Source organism: Rattus norvegicus, chromosome 3, assembly GCF_021556685.1.
Source record: "Rattus norvegicus strain SHRSP/BbbUtx chromosome 3, alternate assembly SHRSP_T2T, whole genome shotgun sequence".
NCBI lineage: Eukaryota > Metazoa > Chordata > Mammalia > Rodentia > Muridae > Rattus > Rattus norvegicus.
The window spans coordinates 19,258,635-19,281,433 of record NC_141536.1 but is presented as its reverse complement, the minus strand read 5'-3'; the positions used below and the strand labels follow the sequence as shown (position 1 = coordinate 19,281,433).

General features: G+C 38.5%; 3 protein-coding genes across 7 annotated transcripts in view; 1 reads left to right on the top strand and 2 right to left on the bottom strand.

Annotated features, from left to right (window-relative positions):
* The window catches only part of Or1j20 (olfactory receptor family 1 subfamily J member 20), a 62,454-nt gene extending 40,140 nt beyond the window's left edge, over window positions 1-22,314 (bottom strand). The window contains exons 1-2 of the mRNA XM_087651500.1: window positions 22,167-22,314; window positions 21,928-22,072 (exon numbers count right to left, since the gene is read on the bottom strand). Coding sequence (XP_087507626.1) covers window positions 21,928-22,072; window positions 22,167-22,232 — 211 coding nt within the window. The 5' untranslated portion in view covers window positions 22,233-22,314. The remainder of the gene's footprint in view (window positions 1-21,927; window positions 22,073-22,166) is intronic.
* Window positions 1-22,314, bottom strand: part of Or1j4 (olfactory receptor family 1 subfamily J member 4) — a 47,698-nt gene extending 25,384 nt beyond the window's left edge. For 2 of the 5 annotated variants that reach the window (XM_087653691.1, XM_087653695.1), the window contains exon 1: window positions 21,928-22,197. The gene's annotated coding sequence lies outside the window, so the exon portion shown is untranslated. Of the gene's footprint in view, window positions 1-17,669; window positions 19,124-21,927 lie in introns of those variants that run through there. The other 3 variants (XM_087653692.1, XM_087653694.1, XM_087653693.1) reach the window with 3 other exon arrangements.
* Or1j1 (olfactory receptor family 1 subfamily J member 1) lies at window positions 873-1,814 on the top strand. The gene has a single exon (NM_001000385.1). The coding sequence runs from the start codon at window positions 873-875 to the stop codon at window positions 1,812-1,814; it is 942 nt and encodes a 313-aa protein (NP_001000385.1).
* Window positions 22,315-22,799: the final 485 nt, after the last annotated feature.

The following is a 22,799-nucleotide window of genomic DNA, read 5'->3' as shown; positions in this document are numbered from 1 at the left end:
AATGATTTTCTTCTTTAAAAAGATTTTTATATTTATATATGCTAGAAAACAAATCTTGGTTATTTTAGAGATACTAAAGTACTAAAATTTGTTTTAAAAATTCTTTTGGATTTTTTACTGCAGTTCTTTGAAATTGGGGGAGAAGGCAGTGTTAGGAAGGTCAAGCCTACTGCTGAACTAGGTCTGATATAAGCATTTAACTGAAGCTACAATGGTGGTTTTACTTGGATGTTATAGCTGTATTGTAAATCAATTGATATTATATATGCATTAATTGTGCTCCGTTTTGGACCACAGCTAGTGACAACTAATTGCTAATTATAGGCATAGCAACACAGGATGTACAGAAGTAAGAAAAACATCACATGCAGAATTATGAAGGGTAGATTTTGACACTAGAAAATTATTTGGCTTTAAGAGAACAAACTTGGAGTCAAAACTCATGAGTACACAATCCCTATTCTCCTTGTCATACTTTGGTGTCTATGAGACTGCTTTTTCTTAAACCACAACTTTTATACAGTAGAAATGGTAACAGTATATATTTAGGTCATCTATTTTTAATTATTGAGTGTGTTAGTGCACACATAAGTTTAGAATTGTATATAAGTAAAACATTTAGTAAATGTTGACTGTAACTATTATTATTCACAGAGTCTAGAATCAGACTGAGGAAGAAAGTGGCTTCATATTCAAATCTACATTTTTTTATCCTCTACAAAATTTGGAACAAAACATATGGAAAATGTAAAAGAAAAGCATGTAAAGGAAGATAATCCCTAGGTCTAATATACATCTTTACTGTCATATGTCACAATCGTTTATTTTTTCAGCCTTCTCCATCAGTAGGTGTATCCGGCTGATACACAACTATGAGGCTCAAGAATCATAGTAGTGTGTCTGAGTTCCTTCTCCTGGGACTTCCCATCAGAGCAGAGCAGAGTGGCATCTTCTTTTCCATGTTCCTGGCCATGTACCTGACAACTGTGCTGGGGAACCTGCTCATCATCCTGCTCATCAGGCTGGACTCTCACCTCCACACCCCCATGTACTTCTTCCTCAGTCACTTGGCCTTCACAGACATTTCATTTTCATCTGTCACTGTACCCAAGATGTTAACCAAAGTGCCGAACCAGAACATACCCATTACCTATGAGGGGTGTGTTTCACAGACCTACTTCTTCATATTCTTTGCTGATTTGGACAGTTTCCTTATCACGTCAATGGCCTATGACAGATACATGGCCATCTGTCACCCTCTAAACTACACTACCATCATGAATCAGAGCCGTTGTGCTACTCTAGTAGCTATATCCTGGATCATAGCTTCTGCTTGTGCTCTTTTGCACACTCTTCTCTTAGACCAACTTTCCTTCTGTGCTGACCACACTATCCCACACTTCTTCTGTGACCTGGGTGCCCTGCTCAAGTTGTCCTGCTCTGACACATCACTCAACCAATTAGTAATCTTCACAGCAGGTTTGGCTGCCATTATGCTTCCATTTCTATGCATCCTTATCTCTTATGGACATATTGGGTTCACCATCCTCCAGGTTCCCTCAACCAAGGGTATCTGCAAAGCCTTGTCCACTTGCGGGTCCCATCTCTCAGTGGTGGCTCTCTATTATGGGTCCATTATTGGTCTCTATTTTCTGCCCCCATCCAACAGTACAATCAACAATAACATAGTTGCTTCAGTGATGTACACAGTGGTCACTCCCATGCTGAACCCTTTCATTTACAGCCTGAGAAATAAAGACATGAAAGGGGCTTTAAGGAAACTTTTGAGTAAGAAGGTAGAGTTTTCCAACTGATAATTTTTTGCTTCTGTATTATATTATGTCCTGAATAATATAAATTCGGATTAATAAAACTATATCTCACTAGTTTTTCTTTACTGACATTATTTCTGCACCTATGAGAATACTAAACCAGGATATTTTGTGATTTTGTTATATTAGTTTATTGGATATTGGGATTGGTAAGTATTGGGGCTGGTATCTTTAATGGGAGATGTTGTGATTAGTTCTTCCTCCAATCTTAAATTTATTATAAATTGTGTCCGGATTTTCTATTATTGAAAAATTTCCAGTTTTATGAAATATAGCTTCCTTTGCACTTAAGCACCCAGATACCTAAGAACTTTGAAGTTTTCTACAACTCTCCAAGAATTTTAGTTCAAATTACATAATAAATAGTGCACAGCTCTTTTCCCTTGGGAAAACAGTCAACACTTCTTCACTCAAGTATGCATATATCTAGTCTCAAATGCCATTTCAGTTGTCTTTGGTTTTGTCTAACAGTTTAATATGCAATAAAATCATCATATTTTATCCAGACAACAACATTCAGTGGTTGTTTAGGAAAGCTTGAGTTCAGAGAGGTAGCAAACACCTCATGACCACAAAGTTATTAAAAGTAAGGCTTAAACCTTGGTATTCCAAAGCAATTCTTTAGAGCAAGGCCTATAACAGTTATATGGAATTCTATTCTAAGGAGAAAATTTTAACATACTCTGTTAAAAGAGGATGCAAACACATTCTTAGGAATGTGTATTTTAAATAGGACATTTTCAGACACACTAATTTCCATTTTCTGGTGCTGATCAGACTAGAACTTCAAAAGACAAGGTTGACCTATATACAAACATGACTCAAGATTGTAGTATTCAAATTGAATATATTGATTGTAAATGTGAGGTAATCCATTATCTGAGTCTCAACTATCTCAACCCAATGGATGTTTTAAAAAATACTTGAGCATTGAAGAAAAAATATTCTTGTGAACTGATTTCTCTAGATAAAGCTGTGCTATGAGCTTCCAAATCCTTCCAACATGGAAAAAGGTGCTTTCCTCCTTATACCAAGCTAAATAACAGAGACTTCAAAAGAAAGACTTAAGTAGCTTGATTTGTTTTATTTTCTTTTAATGAAAGAGCAATGGCAAACAAGAGAGGTCAAGAGGATAGCAGAGAATACAATGCAGTTATGTCCGAGCATCACTTTTATTTTGGATTGAGAGTAATAAAATTTAAAACACACTAGCAGAGCACAGGGAGGCCATGAGTGAGATACTCAGAGAATATCCAATGCTTGTCAACAAAGACCTTTGGGAAGTCAACGATATTCCAAGAAAAAGCATGAAGTGGTGATGTGGAATCTAGCACAGTGACATTGGGAGCTCTTAAAGGAAATAACCACAGTAAGGAAAACTGATGGGAACATATCACAGGACTATGAAGAGGTACTCTAGGAGGCCGAACATCCACAATCAAGAAGTAGTGCAGGGAAGAGAATCATTTGTTAATGTTTATTTTCATTTGGGTTTAGGTGGCACTGGGGACCGAATCTTGGGTCTCAGATATTGTGGCAAATACTCTACTAGAGTTATACCCACAGCTTTCCTGAACCAGATTAACCACCAATCAGTCTTAAGAAGTAAATGCTTTCTTTAATGCAGTAGTTATCAAAGGAACATTCTGGCACTTGCTTTTTCACTTCTTATTCCTTGATCTGCTCCATGCCATGAAATTGTACTCTCAGCTGAAGTTAGACCTTAGAAAAGTAAGGGAATCAGAAATGATCTGTTATCATATCATGATTTCTTTCTCTATTTTTGAGCATTGCCTTTAGAGAGGGATAACCAATGGGAAGAAAGGAAATATCTAGACTAGACACTGTGGTAAAAATGAACCTTCATTCTTTCTAATTTCTAAATGTCACACAAGAATTAGATGAGTTTAATATATATTAATTACATATTTATAGTACATATTATCAAAGATAAAGTTATGTATAAATACATTTCATTCAGCATAAGAGGACATTTCTCAACAAAGTAAAATTTATGTTATCTTTTAAAATTAAGTCTTTTTCCTCATTTCTCTGCTAGAAATTTTAACTGGTCTTTATATGAGCTAGGCAAGTATTCCATGACTGATCTATATCCCCACTTAAGGAAAGATTGAAAGAACATCACAAAGAAAATCCATTCTCCTGAGAAATAGTCAAAACTCCAGGTATTAATTGTTGTAGATTATATTTTCTTATTAAATGTATTTACTTCTTCCCCTTCGCTTCTATAGTGACAGTATTACTAAGTGGATTAATTAAGGTGTGTGTGTGCAAGTACACAAGCATGTGTGTACTTACATGTATGTGCATATGTGTGTGAGTATGTATGTGTGTGAGTATGTGTGTGTTTGTGTGTGTGTGTGTGTGTGTGTACTGTTAATCAAATAAGATGTTGTGGATTTGAGATGGAAATAAAGCAGAAACATCAAAAGAACTAGAGACTAAGAAAGAGAAGTACATGTGATGCAAATGCAATCTTTATGTATGTAATTAAGGGGAAAAACAACTAAGAAAGTCTGGGGCTATAGCTCAATGATGGGTTGCTTGTGTTGTATTTGAGGATTTGAATAGCAGCACCACAAAACAAAAAAAAAGAATAAAGAGTAAACAACCAGATCTCTAAGTAGTAAACCCCTGTGAACATATGTATCATGCCATTCATTTATTGACCACAAGGCATGGGTTTGGAGCCTGTGGGTCTAGAACTGGACTAAAGAGCTGTGATGGAGACATTGTTGGGCATCACATAAGAAGTTCCAGATTCTGAGCCACCTATAGGATCCCCCTCCACTTAGGATAATAAAGGTTCTCCCCATAAGAAACTCTACTCCATCTTTTCTCAGACTCGGTATTTTTAGTGAGGTCCCCCACTCCTTCTCTGTTATCTAAATACGACACTTGGCATTGTCAAGATGATTTCCTTATAAAGTCACATTAATGTAAAGAATATCAATTGCAAGTAGATATAATAATAATTTAAACTTAAAGTAACATGAAAGTAAGAGCCATAACAATCTCCAAATAGTAGAGCAGGTTAAATATATGCAATTAAATAGAGATAAATTTCCAGGTTGCCTGTAACACAATAAATAAAAAGCAAAAGTAAGAAAAAGACAGGTTTAGTAAAAATGAATTCTACAGAAATAAAGATAAAGTAATTGTTCTGATGGTTCAGTGTATGTCTTCATGGGAGTAGACAGCTCTTCATTATGAAAATTCAGAGTTCTATCTCAATTTTATCAGAGAATCAAATAACTTGCTTCAGTAAAAAAGCACCATTTCCTTAAAATCCCACTCAGAGCCAGGCCTAGTTTCTCAATTTTATAATACCATTTTTTAGGAAAATTGGTCCAGTTTAGTCTCAGCCTAGATATGCAGTAAGTACCAAGCCTGTCAAGGCTACAATAAACCCAGTCCTACAACAAACAAAGAAACAAACAAAAATATATCTTAGTAACCTGCTAGACAGGTCAATAGGTTGTTACCAAACCTGTGGGCCTGAGTTCATTCCACAAGGTGGAGGGGAGAATTACCTTCCACAATATGTCCTATGACCTCCAAATATACATTATGGAACCTACATACCAATACATGCACACATATTTACACACACACACACACACACACACACACACACACACACTCACCGGTGTGTTTTCTCTCTCTCTCTCTCTCTCTCTCTCTCTCTCTCTCTCACACACACACACACACACACACACACACACACATACATGAAAGGGGAGCATGAATTTTAATAACTTCTCAGAGTGGGAAATGCTTCAACTGTGTTCAGTTTATGAGAATTCAACACCCTCATCTTCTGGTCTCTGTGAACACATATACACTCAGGTACACGTATATACACATAGCAAATATTTTAGGACAAAACCACTTTTCAGAAAAAGAGCATTCTCTTTGTCTATGGACAACACTAAGGACCCCTTCATTAGTAGCAGGTTCTCTTGGTAACAGATGTCAGGGTTTGCAGATCATAAATTTTGAGTGAAAGATCAGTCATCTCTGATGGGAGCTTTACTGAACAGAGGTAAAGTGTTTTACTTTGTTAATGATCAGAGAATTTGAAACTTAAAACACAACTGTGTATAATTTGCCAATCACTACACTTAAAAAAACATAAAAATCTGTTATGTGGAAGGAGAAGCCTTTTAACTTTCGTATTCTTGAAAGCTTAAATTAGCATATATTTTTAAAAATGTAGAGAATTGCCTTTTTGCAATAGATACGATTAACATAGAGACTCATACCTAGTCAGAGTGCAGAGAATAAGATTGTGAAGTACAGCCTGTAGTGGAGAATTCTTAATTTTAACTGAGCTCCTGGTGAGTGTTCATGCTTCTAAACACCCACCAGAGTTCTCTGGATTCGTGAATGAACAAAATACATTTATCAGCTTAATTTTGGTATGCCCTGACTCTCTCAGTGTTTGGGCACATCCAAATTTCCCTGTAGCTAGCACACACATACTCCCCTCTGGTATTCCTTGGTTAATATTTTCTAAATCTATATTTTACCTTTGCTGCTCCAGACCTGAATTGGGAAGTGGCCCCTGGGGCTCCTTCCATGATTCTTACACATTGATAGGATCTTCATTCTGATTTTTCTGCTTCTCCATCATGGTGTGGTTCATCCTACACCCCTCTCATGGCAGTAACCTCTTTTCTTCTCACCTGTGTTTCTTGCCTGAGAAGCCTAAGAGTTCTGCCTCTTTCACCCTGCCCAACCACTGGCCACTGGCTCTTTATTTATCAATCAAAAATGAACTGGGCACAGGAACCCTTAGTACCTGGACATGCAGATTCCCATGTGACTTTGTCATGCAAATTAAGAAAAAGTATTAGGACTAATCCCCAACATCTTACCCTTTTGTCCAATAAAAAGGCTCTTCTCTCAGACATCAATTGAGCATACCCATTGCAATTATGAAAACTATAAAATATGATATATAAATAACACTCAGTCCATCATATTTGTCAATTCGATTAGGTACTCTACCATTTACCCTAACTTAAATAATTTACTATTCTAAACTTGAATTATGTTTTGATTTTAACTTGCATTATCATCTGAAAACCATCCTTTCAAATCTGTATCATCTTCCTCAATGCTAAACAACTTAAGTTTGATTATGAGACTCTAATTAGTTTTCAACCACCTCAGAATGAATTAAACATTACCTGAATATATAGGAAACATAAAAACATTGCTTCAAAAACTTAACCAAATTGTAGAGACAGCTGACTACCTGGACCGTCCCCTATTCCACAGAATGTTGGACCATTCTGTCTTTTTAGCCTTCTGCCCCAGGATAATCTGACAGACCTTGAATGAAGCAGGAACTATGAAGAACTAGGTTACTTTCTATTGGCAAAGCTAAGCTGTTGACTCTCCCCTATCCAATGTACTTTCTTGGACAGTATTTTTTGTCTGTTGATTAATTAGGGCAATTCTTGTCTAGTACCTATATTGCCATAACTGGAGCAACTGCATATGGAGGCTTTGACGCTCAATTTCTCCTTTGAACCATGAACGGGCTACTGTCAAGAGCAGACATGTCTCTAGTCAAATGATCTTTAATAATGAATTAATATTAAATGTCATAATCTGTATATTTCTGATGTTTTTGAAGAATATTCATATTATGTATTTAATTGTTAAACCTAGAATGATTTTAGCTATTTCTATTTGAATATTGTAGTAGGCAGCATAATATGATTATATCAGAATCTAATACAACCTTGAGTTTCCTATCTGGGCCTTAACTTGAGTTGCTTAATCATCCTAAACAATTTGTAATAGCAATTATTAGAAGAACTAGATCTAAACCTTGTATTACTAAATGAGTTACATAGGCACAATGCCTATATAAGAGTGCCAGAATTAATTTCAAATTTTGTATCAATATAAGAATTTTAAATCTGCATTGATCTATAAATTCTCTACTAATGTAAAAATTATAACTTTAATTTGCACCAATTATAAAGATTTCTGCCACTATAAGATTGTGACTATACAATGCTTTACTTAAGAATAAAATTAGCAATCCATTCCAAAATTATGATCAATTTCAAATTATCCCTTAAAATGACAACCTATCTACAGCTTATAAAATAACCACAAGGAGACACACAAACTCAAGGGATTAGGATGTCAACTCTCCAAAATTTCTTCCTGCTGAATAGGGGTGCCAAAAATTAAAGTGTTGGGGAGCGGTAGGAAAATTTGAAAATTTGGTTAGAGTTAAGAAAGCTAGCTTTAGCATCTGTTATCTAGTCTCTGTATGCTTAGAAGGCTCAGAGCTTGACTGAAGTTATAACTGAAAGGTTAGCTGAACCTATCTGTTGAGATAGTGCTCCCCCACTGTCTTCTGCCTAACCTACATGAGACCAAGGCCCATCTGTATACTTAGAGTCTCCTTTCTACAGAGATTATTATATCTGTAGGTACATATATCCCCTTTCTCTACATATAGTTTGAATTAACTTAAGCTTCTACTATCTGTAATAAGGTTTTTCTATCAACCCACGCTCTTGACCTATAATTTGAGATCCAAAGTCTCAAAATATTCCTCTATGATTTAATTAAATTCCATTCTACTTATTGTATAAACTTATTTCCAGACTTTAAATTTGTCATACCAGGCTGAACAATCCCAGAATTATTGTATAGACCACATTCAAGAGAATATGAGTATTTGCCCTGGAATAGACCTTTTCAAATTTTCTTTAAAGCATTTTTTCATTCAGTTTCCCTTCTATCTGTATGCTATTGTTTCCTACATTTAAGATCAAAGGCCTGGATTTCTTTACTTCATGAATACTTAAAACTATTTAAACAATTATCATTATACTCCATTCTATCCTGAAAAACAATTAAATCAAATTATATATATATATATATATATATATATATATATATATATATATATTTCTTTATCTAGTTGTGGGAGACAGGAAGCTTCTACTGTTTGTCTCTACTGAATTTTCAAGCAGCCTGTCATTTTTCACAGTAGGTGCTCCAACATCTCTTAGCCCAAACTCTGTGCACAGTTTTGAACCACAGGAAGAATTCTCTACATGGCTTGAGCAAAATCTGTAGCCTGCTAAGAAGCAAATTCTCCCTACTTCCTAACCCTACATCATGGTGTGAGTGTATTCAATCCAAGAATCTCTAAATAATTTTTAATAGTGAGTTCTTTCCTACAACATTGCATGCCATCATAGTGGTAAATTGTTAATCCACACTGAGTTCCCAGTTGGTGATTGCACTTCTAGCCACCCACCAGAGTGGACTCTGTCAGAGCCTTACCGGTACAGATGTAGATGCTTTAAGTCAACCATCAGATTGATCACATGGACCACAGTGGAACAGTTAGGGAAAGAACTGAAAGAGCTGAGGGGGCCTTACATGGCATAAATGGGAAGGGAGGCCCTTGGTACTGTGAAGGCATGATGCCCCAAAAGTATAGGAATACTAGGGTGGTGAGTTGGGCTTGGGTGGGGGGAGCACCTTCATAAAAGCAGGGTAAAGGGGGATAGAATAGGTAGTTTGCAGATGGGAAACTGGAAAAGGGAATATCATTTATAATGTAAATAAAATATCAAAAAAGGAAGAATGAGGACATTATTAGTGTTGCAGGTAAATGAATGGAATTAGAAAATATCATTCTGAGTGAGGCAACATAGACATTTTTATGTACTTACTAATAAGTGGATATTTTCCTGAAGTACAGAATACGTAGGATACAACCCATAGAATTTAAGAAGTTTAACAAGCAGAAATACCAAGTGGTGATGCTTCAATCTCACTTAGTAGGGAAGGAAAATAATCATGGAAAGCATAAAAAGGGAGTGACATGGGTAGTAGAGGAGAGCAGGAGGGGAAAGGGGGAACACGATCAGGTATGGGGGACAAAAGAAAAAACCAGAAGGCCAGCAGAATGAATGGAAATATCAGCCTTGGAAGGTGGGAGGTGGGGAGAGTATCTAGAAAGTACTAGGTAGGGATCAGGTAGGTATGAGACTCTCAGGACTCAGTGGAAGTGACCTTAGATGAAATGCCCAACACTGGGGAGTGCGAACTCGCAGAATCTAACTCCAGTAGATAGATAGGACTTCAACAGGAGGGTTACCAAACCACAGTCAAAAATACTGGCCCAGAAGTATTCCTGTCTAAAAGAATTGCAGGGACAAAAATGCAGATGAGACTGAAGAAAGGCATTCTAGTGACAGGCCAAATTTGGGATCCATCTCATGGGAGAAACAAGGCCTGACACAATCACTGATGCTTTGATGTCTTACAGATAGGATCTTAGCATGATTATCCTCTGAGAGACTCAACCAGCAGCTGACTGAGACAGATGCAGATACTTGCACCCAACCATTAGACTGACATCAGGAACCCTATGGTTGAATTGGGGCAAGAATTGAAGAAGTAGAAGAAGAGAGTAACCCCATACAAAGAGCAATAGTCTCAACTAACTCAGAGCACCCAGACACTATGCCACCAGCCAGGCAGCAACACAGGTTGGTTCAAGGCTCCCTACACATATACAGCAGTAGAATTTGTGGTTTGTTTCTAGTGGATGAAGATATGCCTAATCCTCATGATACTTGAAACTGCACGGAGGGGGGAGACCTGCAAGTGGGGGGTTATGCTCTCAGAGATAGGGGGAGGAAGAATGGGATGATGAACTCTGAGAGGGGTGACCAGTTAGGGTGAAAATGCCTGGATTATAAATAAAATAAATAAATAAATAAATAAATAAATAAATAAATAAATAAATAACATCATGAATTTTGGAGGCAGATGGATGGGACTAGAAAATATCATAAGTAAGGTAACTCAGACCCAAAAGGACATGCATAGTATTACTCACTTCTAAGTAGTTATTAGTCATAAAGTATAGGATACCCATGCAACAATCCACTGTTCCAAGAAAGCTAAATAACAATGAGAACAGAAGAGAGGGTGCTGCAATCTCACTCAGATGGGGAAAAGAAATAGTCATCAAACATGAATGGAGGAAGAGCACTGGGTGGGATAGGGAATACAGAGGGGAAGGAGGGACAGAGATCAGGTATAGGGAGAACAGGGAGAGTGAATAAAATTGGTGGTAGGCAGAGGATTCTAGGACATTCCAGAAATCTAGAATTAAGGAGACTCTAAGAGTGACTCTAGCTGACACTCCTAGCAGTGAGGGATTTGGAGCCCAACTGGTCACCTCCTGTATCCAGGCAGGACTCCCAGTGGAGGCAATAAGAACACCAACCCATCCACAAAACCTTTGACCCAAAATTTGTCCTGCCTACAGAAAAATACAGAGACAAAAATGACTAAAGACTGACCAGTGACTGGCCCAATTTGAGGCCCATCTCACGGGGGAAGCACTGATCCCTGATACTATTAATGATATTCTGTTATACTTGCAGAAAGGAGCCTAGCATAACACTCCTTGAGAGGCACCATCCAGATTTTGACTGAAACAGATTCAGGTACCCATAGCCTAACACTGGATAAAGTTCAGAGTCTCTAATGAAGAATAAGCATCCCAGAGGGGATAGATACTCCACAAGAAGACTAACAATGTACACTAACTCAAACACTTGGGGGCCCTCAGAGACTGAACCCACTACCACAGAGCATACATGGACTGAACATAAGCATGCCTGTGTATGTAGCAGATATGCAGCTTGGTCTTCATGTGGGTCCCCCAACAATTGGAGCAGGGACTGTCCCTGAGACTGTTGCCTGTATATGATTCCTGTTCTCCTAACTTATCAGCCAAGCCTGGCCTCAGTAGGAGAGGATGTGCCAAATCTTGCAGTGTTGAGGTGCCTGGGGGTGAAGCCACCCCTCTCCTAGGAGATGGGAGTGGTGATCAGGGAAGAACTGTGTGAAAGAGAACTAGAAAGAGAGGGAGACTATTATCTTGTGACTGTGATGTAGTGAACAAATTAATGCAAAATAACTTCTAATGATATTCTGCTATGCTCATAAATCAGTGCTTTGTTCAACTATTATAACAGAAGCTTCCTCTTGCAGGAAATGGGAACAGTTATGGAAGCACATAGCCAGACATAAGACAAGGAAAGAAACCTTGAAACATAATGCTAAATGGGATATTTCCATTAAATTCTTATCCTCAAACTTCAGGAAATACTGGAAGATGGGGCAGAATGAGCACAAGAGAGGAAGGAGCACACCAGGAGAACAAGGACTTCTACATGTAAAGAGCAAAGCTTATATGAATTCAGAGACTGAAACAGCAAGCACAGGCCATTGTATGGGTCTGTGCTATACATGAGCTTACATATTTATATTTTTCAGCTTAGTATCTTTGGGATTCTTAAGGGTGTGAACAAGTAGCACTATGATTCATGGGCCTTCTCTTTTACATCTGTTGATTTGCCTCATCCAACTTTGCTGTGCTGGTTTTTCTTGATCTTATTATATTTTATTTTATTATTTTTGCTGTTGTATCTTAGAAGTCTGTTCTTTTCTAATAAGAGACAGAAAGTGGATGCTGATGTGGGAGTAATGGGGAGGAACCAGGAGGAGGATAGAAGGAGGAGGAGGAGAGAGGAAGGGAAGGAGGGAGGGAGGGAGAGAGAGAAGGAAAGAGAAAGGGAGAAAGAGGAAGAGAGTGAGAGAGGAAGGAAGGGAGGGAGGGAGGAAGAGGAGAGAGAGAGAGAGAGAGAGAGAGAGAGAGAGAGAGAGAGAGAGAGATATTAGGAAATAATGTACGTGAAGAAAAATGTTTGCAATTAAAGGGAAAAAAGATAGAAGTGCTCTACAAAGACATTGTCATATTGTAGGAAAGAGGTGCTGGGGATTTTTTAACACTGAAGACAAAGAAATAAACACACACAACCTTAACATCAAGTCTACATTTTACACCCACTTTCTCTTGTCGTCTGAGATGATGAATGCCTTGAGCAACATGCTATACAAGGAATCTTCTGTTTCTTTCTGGAATAAATAGAATACAGTAAAACCAAAGGTGTCTCTAGAGAACTCCATAATGCATTGTGGCAATCAGAAGAGCAGTAACCTCACAAACAAGCAACTCTAGGTCAATATATCAATATGCTTTGGGTAAAAGCTCCTGGGAAATTGGTATGAGTTCCAAATTTTCAAAAGCTTGAGAGAACTCAGAAGGACAATACCATTAAACTGTCCCAAATTAGAGGAAGCAGGATATAATATCTTTGGCTCCTCCAGGAGCTGTCCATGTTGGTACAGACATGGGAGAGTTTGTCCTTGGAGAAATTATAGTATAACCACAGACAATGATTACAGACATGGTGTCTCATGAAGATTTTTCCTTTTTAGTTCTCCTGTGGGAACTGTTGTTCATAGTTGGTAATGAAACAAGCTGCAAGTTTACTGTGATGACTTAAATGTCTTGTTTCTGAAGCTCATGCTATTTCAATAATTTTAAAAAATCATCACAAATTTGGGATGAGATATGTTGGTGAGGGCTCCAGGAAGAAATCGAGAGGCGAGTTGAGGTAGATATACCCACAATACATTGTATTCATGTATGAAATGCTCAAGGAGAGAAACTACACCTTAAAGAAAGCAAGAATATAATTTCCATGCAATGAAACCAAAAGGGAGACACACAAACATAGTTCCACCTCTAACAATGAAAATAATAGGAAGCGACAGTCACTATTCTTTAATATCTCTCAACATCAACTGATTCAATTCCCCAATAAAAAGACAGAGACTAACAGACTAGATATGTAAAGAGGACTCAGCATTTTGCTGCAGACAAGAAACACACCTCAGAGACAAAGACAGACACTAGCTCAGAATCAATGGCTGGAAAACAACTTTCCGAGCAAATGGCCCGAGAAAAAAGCTGGAGTTGCCATTCTAATATGAAATAAAATTGACTTTCAGCCAAAAGTCATTAAAAAAGATAAGGAAAGACACTTCATATTCATCACAGGAAAAATACACCAAGATGAACTCTCAGTCTTAAATATCTATGCTCCAAATGCAATGGCATCTACAATCATAAAAGAAACCTTACTAAAGCTCAAAACACACATTGCACCTCACAGGATAGTAGTAAAGATTCCAACATCCTACTCTTGTCAATGGCCAGCTCATGGAAACAGAAAGTAAACAGAGACAAAGAGAAATTAACAGAAGTTATGAACCAAATGGATTTAACAGATATTTATAGAACAACCCATCCTAAATCAAAAGGACATACCATTTTCTCAGTACCTCATGGAACCGTCTCCAAAATTGACCATATAATTGGTCACAAAACAGACCTCAACAGAGACAGGAAGATAGAAATAATCCCATTCATCCTAAGAGATCACCACACACTAAGACTGGTCTTCAATATCAACAATAATGACAGAAAGCCCACATATACATGGAAGTTGAACAATGACAACTTAGTCAAGGAAGAAAATAAAGAAAGAAATTAAAGACTTCTTAGAATTTAATAAAAATGAATATACAACATTCTGAAACTTATGGGACACAATACAAGCGGTATTAAGAGGAAAACTCATAGCTCTGAGAGCCTGCAAAAAGAAACAGGAGAGAACATATGTCAGCAAGTTGACAGCACATCTAAAAGCTCTAGTACAAAAAGAAATAAATAAACCCAAAAAGAGTAGAAAGCAGGAAATAATCAAACTCAGGGCTGGAATCAACCAAATAGAAATGAAAAGGACTACACAAAGAATCAGCAAAACCAGGACCTGGTTCTTTGAGATAATTAACAAGATAGATAAACCCTTAGCCAGACTAACCAAAAGTCACAGAGAGTATATCCAAATTAACAAAATCAGAATTGAAAAGGGAGATGTAACAACAGAATCTGGAGAAATTAAAAAAAATCATCAGATCCTACTACAAAAGCTTATATTCAACAAAACTGGAAAAAATCTGGAGGAAATGGACAATTTTCTAGAGAGATACCAGGTACCAAAGTTAAATCTGGAACAAATAAACCGTCTAAACAACCCCATAACTCCTAAAGAAATAGAAGCAATTATTAAAAGTCTCGCAACAAAAAGAGCCCAGGTCTAGATGGGTTCAGTGCAGAATTCTATCTGACCTTCATAGAAGACCTCATACCAATACTGTCCAAATTATTCCACAAAATAGAAACAGATGGAGCACAACCAAATTCCTTCTATAAAGCCACAATTACTCTTAAACTAAAACTACACAAAGACCCAACAAAGAAAGAGAACTTCACACCAATTTCCCTTATGAATATTGACATACAAATTCTCAATAAAATTCTTGCAAACAGAATCCAAGAACACATCAAAACCATCATCCATCATGATCAAGTAGGCTTCATCCCAGGGATGCAGGGATGATTTAATGTATGAAAATTCGTCAATGTAATCCACTGTATAACAAAACTCAAAGATAAGAGCCACATGATCATTTCATTAGATGCTGAGAAAGCATTTGAGAAAATTCAACACCCCTTCATGATAAAAGTCCTGGAATGATCAGGAATTCAAGACCCATATCTAAGCATAGTAAAAGCAATATATAGCAAACCAGTCACTAACATCAAACCAAATGGAGAGAAACATGAAGCAATCCCATTAAATCAGGGACTAGACAAGGCCTCCTACTCTCTCCTTACTTATTCAATATAGTACTCGAAGTCTTAGACAGAGCAATCAGACAGCAAAAGGAGGCCAAAGGTATACAAAGTGATAGGGAAGAAATCAAAATATCACTATTTGCAGATGATATGATAGTGACCCCAAAAGGTCTACCAGAGAACTGCTTAACCTGATAAACAACTTCAGCAAAGAGTCAGAGTATAAAATTAACTCAAACAAATCAGTAGCCTTCCTCTACTCAAAGGATTAGCAGACTGAGAAATTAAGGAAATGACACCCTTCACAATAGTGCCAAATAATATAAAATATATCAGTGTGACTTTAACCAAGCAAGTGAAAGATCTGTATAACAAGAACTTCAAGTCTCTGAAGAAAGAAATTGAAGATCTCAGAAGATGGAAATATCTTCATGCTCATGGATTGGCAGGATTAATAAAGTAAATATGGCCATTTTTCAAAATAAATCTACAGATTCAGTGCAATGCCCATCAAAATTCCTACTCAATTCTTTATAGAGATAGAAAGACCAATTTGCAAATTCATTTGAAATAACAAAAAACCAAGGATAGCTAATACTATCCTCAACAATAAAAGAACATCCGGGGGAATCACCAACCCTGAACTCAAGCAGTATTACAGAGCAATAGCCATAAAAATTGTGTGGTATTGGTACAGAGATAGGCAGATAGATCAGTAGAACAGAAGTGAAGACCCAGAAATGAACCCACACATCAAGGGTCAATTGCTCTTTGAAAAAGGGGCTAAAACCATCCAATGGAAGAAAGATAGTATTTTCAAGAAATGGTGCTGATTCAACTGGAGGTCAGCATGTAGAAGAATGCAAATCAATCCATTCTTATCACCATGTACAAAGCTGAAGTATAAGTGGATCAAGGACATCCATATCAAACTAGATACATTCAAACAAATAGAAGAAAAAGTGGGGAAGAGTCTTGAACACCGGGGAACTGGGGAAAATTTACTGAACAAAACACCAACGGCTTATGCTCTAAGACCAAGAGTCAACATATGGGACCTTATAAAACTGCAAAGTTTCTGTAAGGCAAAAAAACACTGTCATTAGGGCAAAACAGCAACCAACAGATTGGAAAAAGAACTTTACCAATCCCACATCTGATAGAGGTCTAACATCCAAAATATACAAAGAACTGAAGAAGGTAGACTCCAGTGTGCCAAATAACCCTGTTAAAAATGGGGTACAGAGCTAAATGAAACATTCTCAGCTGAGGATTATTGAATGGCCAAAAAAGCACCTAAAGAAACTTTCAACATTCTTAGTCATCAGGGAAATGCAAATCAAAATAACCATGAGATTCCACCTCACACCAGTCAGAATGGCTAAGATAAAAACTCAGGTGACAGCGAATGCTGGTGAGGATGTGGAGAAAGAGGAACACTCTGTCCCACGCGCGACCTCGCCAGCAAGAAAACACGTGTGGACATAGGAATCCTAGCTGCGACCAAACTTTATTAATATCTTAAGGAGAAGCTCCCGCGCGCCCGCGCGGCTATATACACCCTAGCGCAGCGCATCCACACCTGATTGGTCGCTTACCCATGATCTCATAAGGCACGCCCCAGAATGGGCAAAGACCTGGCACGAAGGCACTCTTGCACATGTGCACACAGTTAACTTCCTGAAAGGAAGTCGACTGGCGCGGCGGAGACCAGTGCCATCTTGTCTAGCTTGGCCTTCCACGTGGGGCGCAGTGGAAGCCAGCGCCATCTAGTGGTGGTGAATGTTATTGCGGCCTTCTACATCTCCCCCTATTTATTTATTTTATAACAGTCCTGATTTATTTTATATTATTTTATAACAGTCCTGATCACCCTATTGCGTGCAATGAGGAAACCTCAGCGATGTGGAGGGGCTGATCAAAGGATCATTGAGTCTCTCTCATCCCAGTGTAATGGATCCACAGATCCATGGGGTGCAAGAGCAGAGAACTCAGATACTGAGAGAGAGTCTCTCTCATCCCAGTGCAATGGATCCACAGATCCATGGGGTGCAAGAGCAGAGAACTCAGATACCGACTAATTCCTGAGCATAGATAACCAAATTCCAGGGGAGGCCCCTTGTACAATGGCCACAAGTGCTTGAGTGATAACAGCCTTGTCACGTTTCTGTTGAGATCTGAGTTTGTAAACCAACCATAGTATGAACACTAATCCACAGCATAGGGCTGCACCAACAGAGCCACTCCCGATAAGTAGTGGGCACCTCATCTGGTTCACCTCAGCTGTTACCACCAAGGGCCGTAGTCAAGCTGCTCCTATAATAGAATTAAGAATTTCCAATTGTTAGTAACTACTCCAGAAAGTTTACCCACTGTGCTTGTCTAACAATAGATTGGGGGAGGATAACTTCAGACACTGTAGACACAGTGTCTGCAGCAGTAATGGCTGCTACAATAGCAGCGAAAGTGTCAAGGTCTTTTCCAGGACAGTTCAGGATCAGTCATTTTTCTCTGGAACAACCAGCAGACAATGGAACCATTTCTGAGATCTGTACAACCAGGGCAGAGTTCCCCAGTCCACAGCAGCTTTACGCAGGTAGCATTCTTGTGAAGTTACAGCATGTAAAATGACCAGTTAAGGCAGCAAGAGTCACCAGGGAAATGAGGGAGGCAGCAACGTCTGGAGTCCAATCTTCTCCAGAAAAGCAGCAGTGCACAGAGGGTCAGAGAGTGGGCCACAGTGGGATGGGACACACGTAGCGGTAACACTGACTGCAGCAACGGCAAAATCTCTGTGATGACAAAAGGTGAAGGGGAATCTTCTATCTTCCTCTCAGGGCAGAGGAATGACTCCAGGGACCCAAACCACGAGAGCTGAATCTTCATGTAACCAGGATCAGCAAGTCTCAGCAACCACTCAGGCAGCTGGCACACTCTTGTAGCATCGTGTAGAAAAAAACACAAACATTCCCTCTTCCCCATATAAAATATCTGGACAGGATCATGTCAATATGTGGATCTCTCTATTTCACCTAGGCAGAAGTATGCCTAGTTGTAAGGTGCCATAAACTTTGGCATCCAAATTTTAAAATTGAAATAAAAGGAGCATTATTTAGCATACAGGGATAACTCCCCCTATTTATTTATTAAGATATAGTAAAGATATTATTTATTAAGGTAAGTTCTCGAGGATTAAATTGAGGACACTGAGCACTTGTATTTATAAATTGACTTGTATACCAAATTATTGTCTCCAGCATTATTGTTTTGGATATATAAAGAATGAGATTTTTTGACTAATTGTTCCTATGTAAGGCCCACAATCTGTCTGGTATCATTGTCCTCCCTTGTTAAGGAGCCCAGGCAATCCAGTTTGAGTTTTTAAATGGTCTATTAAGGAACGGTATTTAGTGCTCTTAACCACTAAGCCATTTCTCTAGCACCTCACAAACTTTATTTACCTAAACATAAGCATTAATTAGAAATGTCAAATCTTGTAAATATTGTCCAGATTTAGTCGTACTAGAAATCTCTGAACTGGCAGGGTGAGGCTGGGAATAGAAAGCAAGCAAATGGAGTCTTCCTCTTTTCATATCAACTCCATTACCATTTTCAAAGAGCTGGGTCTATGGTTTTGTTTAGTTGTCTGAGCCAGAGCACTGAAAGGACAGTGAGTTGTCTGACAATTTACACTGAAATCACTCACTGATTTTAAGTAGAAAACCTGTCTCTAATAAAGCATTAAGTAATTGAAATCAATTGTAAACCACAAGCCACACATTGGCTATCAGTATATGAATTGAAAGCTTGATTTTTTAACATTTTTAAAAAAGTGGCTACAGCACGTAATTTAATAGTCTGTGTTGAAGCAGGGGAAACTCAAGAGAATAAACAAGTGATCCAATCATATATGTAGCCTTTTCATTAGATGAACCACCTATAAATACACTAAGCGCATTTTCTGTGGGTTGTATGTACAAATATACAGGAAGTACAAAAGCATGTAATGAGTAAAATTATCAATTTTGTCTGAAAAATTTGTATATGTAATAGGCCAAATATCAGTATTTTGTAATAACCAATTAACTGTTGTTTGGAATAAGATATGTTTTACCAGGTTTCTTTTTAAAATATTTCCGTGACTCTAGTCTACAATTCTGTATTAAGACAGCTGAAGCTTTATCTCCAATGTGCATAACAAAGACCTAAGTCCTCTGGTAGGGTGAGGTACTTAGCCAATTAACATATCCTTAGAAGCTTAAAATTAGCTTCAAATATTCTTTTCTGGAGTAGTGTAACAGCTACTCCCCAAATATTAAAGCTCATTTTGAGAGCAAAGGTTTGTAGTAAAAATTTCCATATACACTGAAAGATTTAAGTTCTAACCTTTTACATTGAAGAAGCAACAAAATTACATAATATAAGGCTGTTAGCCATTTCTAATGATATCACTTTATGGGCTCTCCAAAACTATAAGCAAGCTCACGGAATGAAAACTCAAAAATCAATCCTCTAAATCTATCTTGAAATGGCAGCTGGAGTAAACAGACTGGCTATAATGTTCTCACAAGTTCTAAAACCTCATCAATCTTTCACGAATCCTGTAACAATCTCTACCTGTTTAATTTTTTCTTAATTACAAATAAGTTTGAGTTAATCAATATAACACTGGCAATCCTTAATCACAATCTTTAAGTTCTCTTTGTAACACCAGAGCACAGCCACCACTTTGGAAAGTCACCTGAGTCCTGAGTATGTGACTAGGCAGCTGTTCTTGGGGCAGTGGAATTAGTAATTAAAATACAGATAGCTTCAGGGCAAACCACAACTAGGAAAGCAAAACTCGACCTCCAACAAACTAGTACAAAGTTTGACTGCCAATTCCTATATATGAACGCATGATGGCATAGTCTCTAGTACCTCAACAAAGAGACATTATCCTAAATTCTTTTAGAAGCCTGGTTTCTAGGATAAGAATTCCATAAAAATATTATCTCAATTTAGACCTGTTTCCCTAGGTTGGCTCATGCCACATGTTGTCTAGAAATAACTCCATCCAAATTACCAGCTTTATGTCAACTTTCTGTTACCAATATTATACCCTTTTAACCATATCCAATAACTAAAAAGCCAACAATCTATGACCAAGGCAAGTAGAGCATATTTACACATTTAAAACCAATCAGAAACAAATTGAAGTGGCTACACATATCTTTAATATTTAGACCAAACACAATTTTTACCTTTTTAGCTATGATTTTAAGAGAAGCACCTTGTCACCTGTTGAGTCAAATAATAAGTCAGGGATTTCTCTAAGAGAAACAACTCTCAACTCTTGTACCAAAGAAGCTGAGAAGCTGCTGGCACCTTTAAGATCAGCTCGTGCAGATGCTTAGCTTCTGAGCAGCTTCTCCAGCTGACCTATGTTCCTAGCTACATGTGTAGGGCTCTAAAGGCCTGATAGAAACTGTTTTTTATTCATTTGTTCCCTTTTTGAAACGAGTTAAAACCAAATCAAGGTGTAAACGACCGGCAGATAAAGTTTTTACCATTTTTTCTTTTGAACGTGAGACATAAAACATTTAAACAACGAGAAACGAAAACCACAGACATACACTGACAGACATGGGGACATCCTGTGCACCAGGGACAAACAATAGACAAAGAGGGAAAAAAACAGATGGTGTTCACGGTGACTATCCACTCGAGTGGAGTCGATATGGACGATGGATTGTCTCAATTCCTGGACTAGTCCATCAACGTGTTGAGACCCAATTCCTGTAAGATACTGAGATATATTATCTGAGCAGCACGACTGACATTCGCCAATGGTATGGAAGTGAAACACAGTCCTGAATATTTTTACTCACAACCCAATTACATTAACTCCATCAAGCTGTGCATGGGCATTGAGATGTCCTTTTGTTTGATTCTCCTGAATAAATTTTCAGGCGATCTGCCTCTATCAAGCCTAATCAGTATGACTCTGCAAAGCTGTCGCGTTGGTGCACGGACGCTGCGGCATCCCGTGGGCCGGCGCTGGAGCTTAATCACACCTTTTACAAGTACAAAGACAAAATTTTTCTCCCAAAATACTGTGTTCCTTTTATCTCCTCCCTTTTTCTCACCCGGGGCGTTCTTTCCCCAACCTTTCGCTTCCGCATTGGAAGGGCCTTTTTTCTTAGGTGCACCTTTTCTTTTTGAACTCTTTAATTCCTTATCTAACGCTGTTTCTGACACGCCGCCTTGCCCTTCCCCCAATGCTCTCCACTCTGCTGTTACTGCTGGGCAGTTCCCACGCGACCTCTGACGTTGTTTGGCGGTAACTAGAAGCTTAAAGGCTAATAGAAAAAACCCGAGGGCGGTCAAAACAACAATCAAGGCTCCCGCCGCATCTGGCAGAGGAGTGAGGCGGAACAGATCAAGGCTAAACATAGTCTCTCAGAGTCTTACCCCCACTCACAGCTTCTGGATCCCTTCCGTGAAACGGAGGCCCTCCTTGGCGCCTGGCGATGGTGTGGCTTTTGTCCCGGGTTTCGGCACCAAATGTCCCACGTGCGACCTCGCCAGCAAGAAAACACGTGTGGACATAGGAATCCTAGGTGCGACCAAACTTTATTAATATCTTAAGGAGAAGCCCCCGCGCACCCGCATGGCATGGCTATATACACCCTAGCGCGGCGCATCCACACCTGATTGATCTCATAAGGCATGCCCCGGAATGGGCAAAGACCTGGCACGAAGGCACTCTTGCACATACGCACACAGTTAACTTCCTGAAAGGAAGTCGACTGGCGCGGCGGAGGCCAGCGCCATCTTGTCTAGCTCGGCCTTCCATGTGGGGCGCAGTGGAAGCCAGCGCCATCTAGTGGTGGCGAATGTTATTGCAGCCCTCTACAACACTCCTCCATTTGTGGTGGTATTGCAAACTGGTACAACCACTCTGGAAATCAGTCTGGAGGTTCCTCAGAAAATTGGACATTCCACTAACTGTGGACCCAGCTATACCTCTCTTGGAAACATACCCAAAGGATGCTTCAACATACAAAAAAGACACATGCTCTACTATGTTCATAGCAGCCTTATTTATAATCTCCAGAATCTGGAAAGAACTCAGATGCCCTTCAATAGAGGAATGGATTCAAAAAATGTGGTACATCTACACAATGGAGTACGATGTGGAGAATACCTGTGTGGGGGAGGGGAATGTAGAGGGGAGGGGATGGAGGCTTATAGACAGGAAACCGGGAAGGGGAATAACATTTGAAATGTAAGTAAAGAAATATATCTAATAAAAAATTTTAAAAATTAAAAAATTCCTTAAA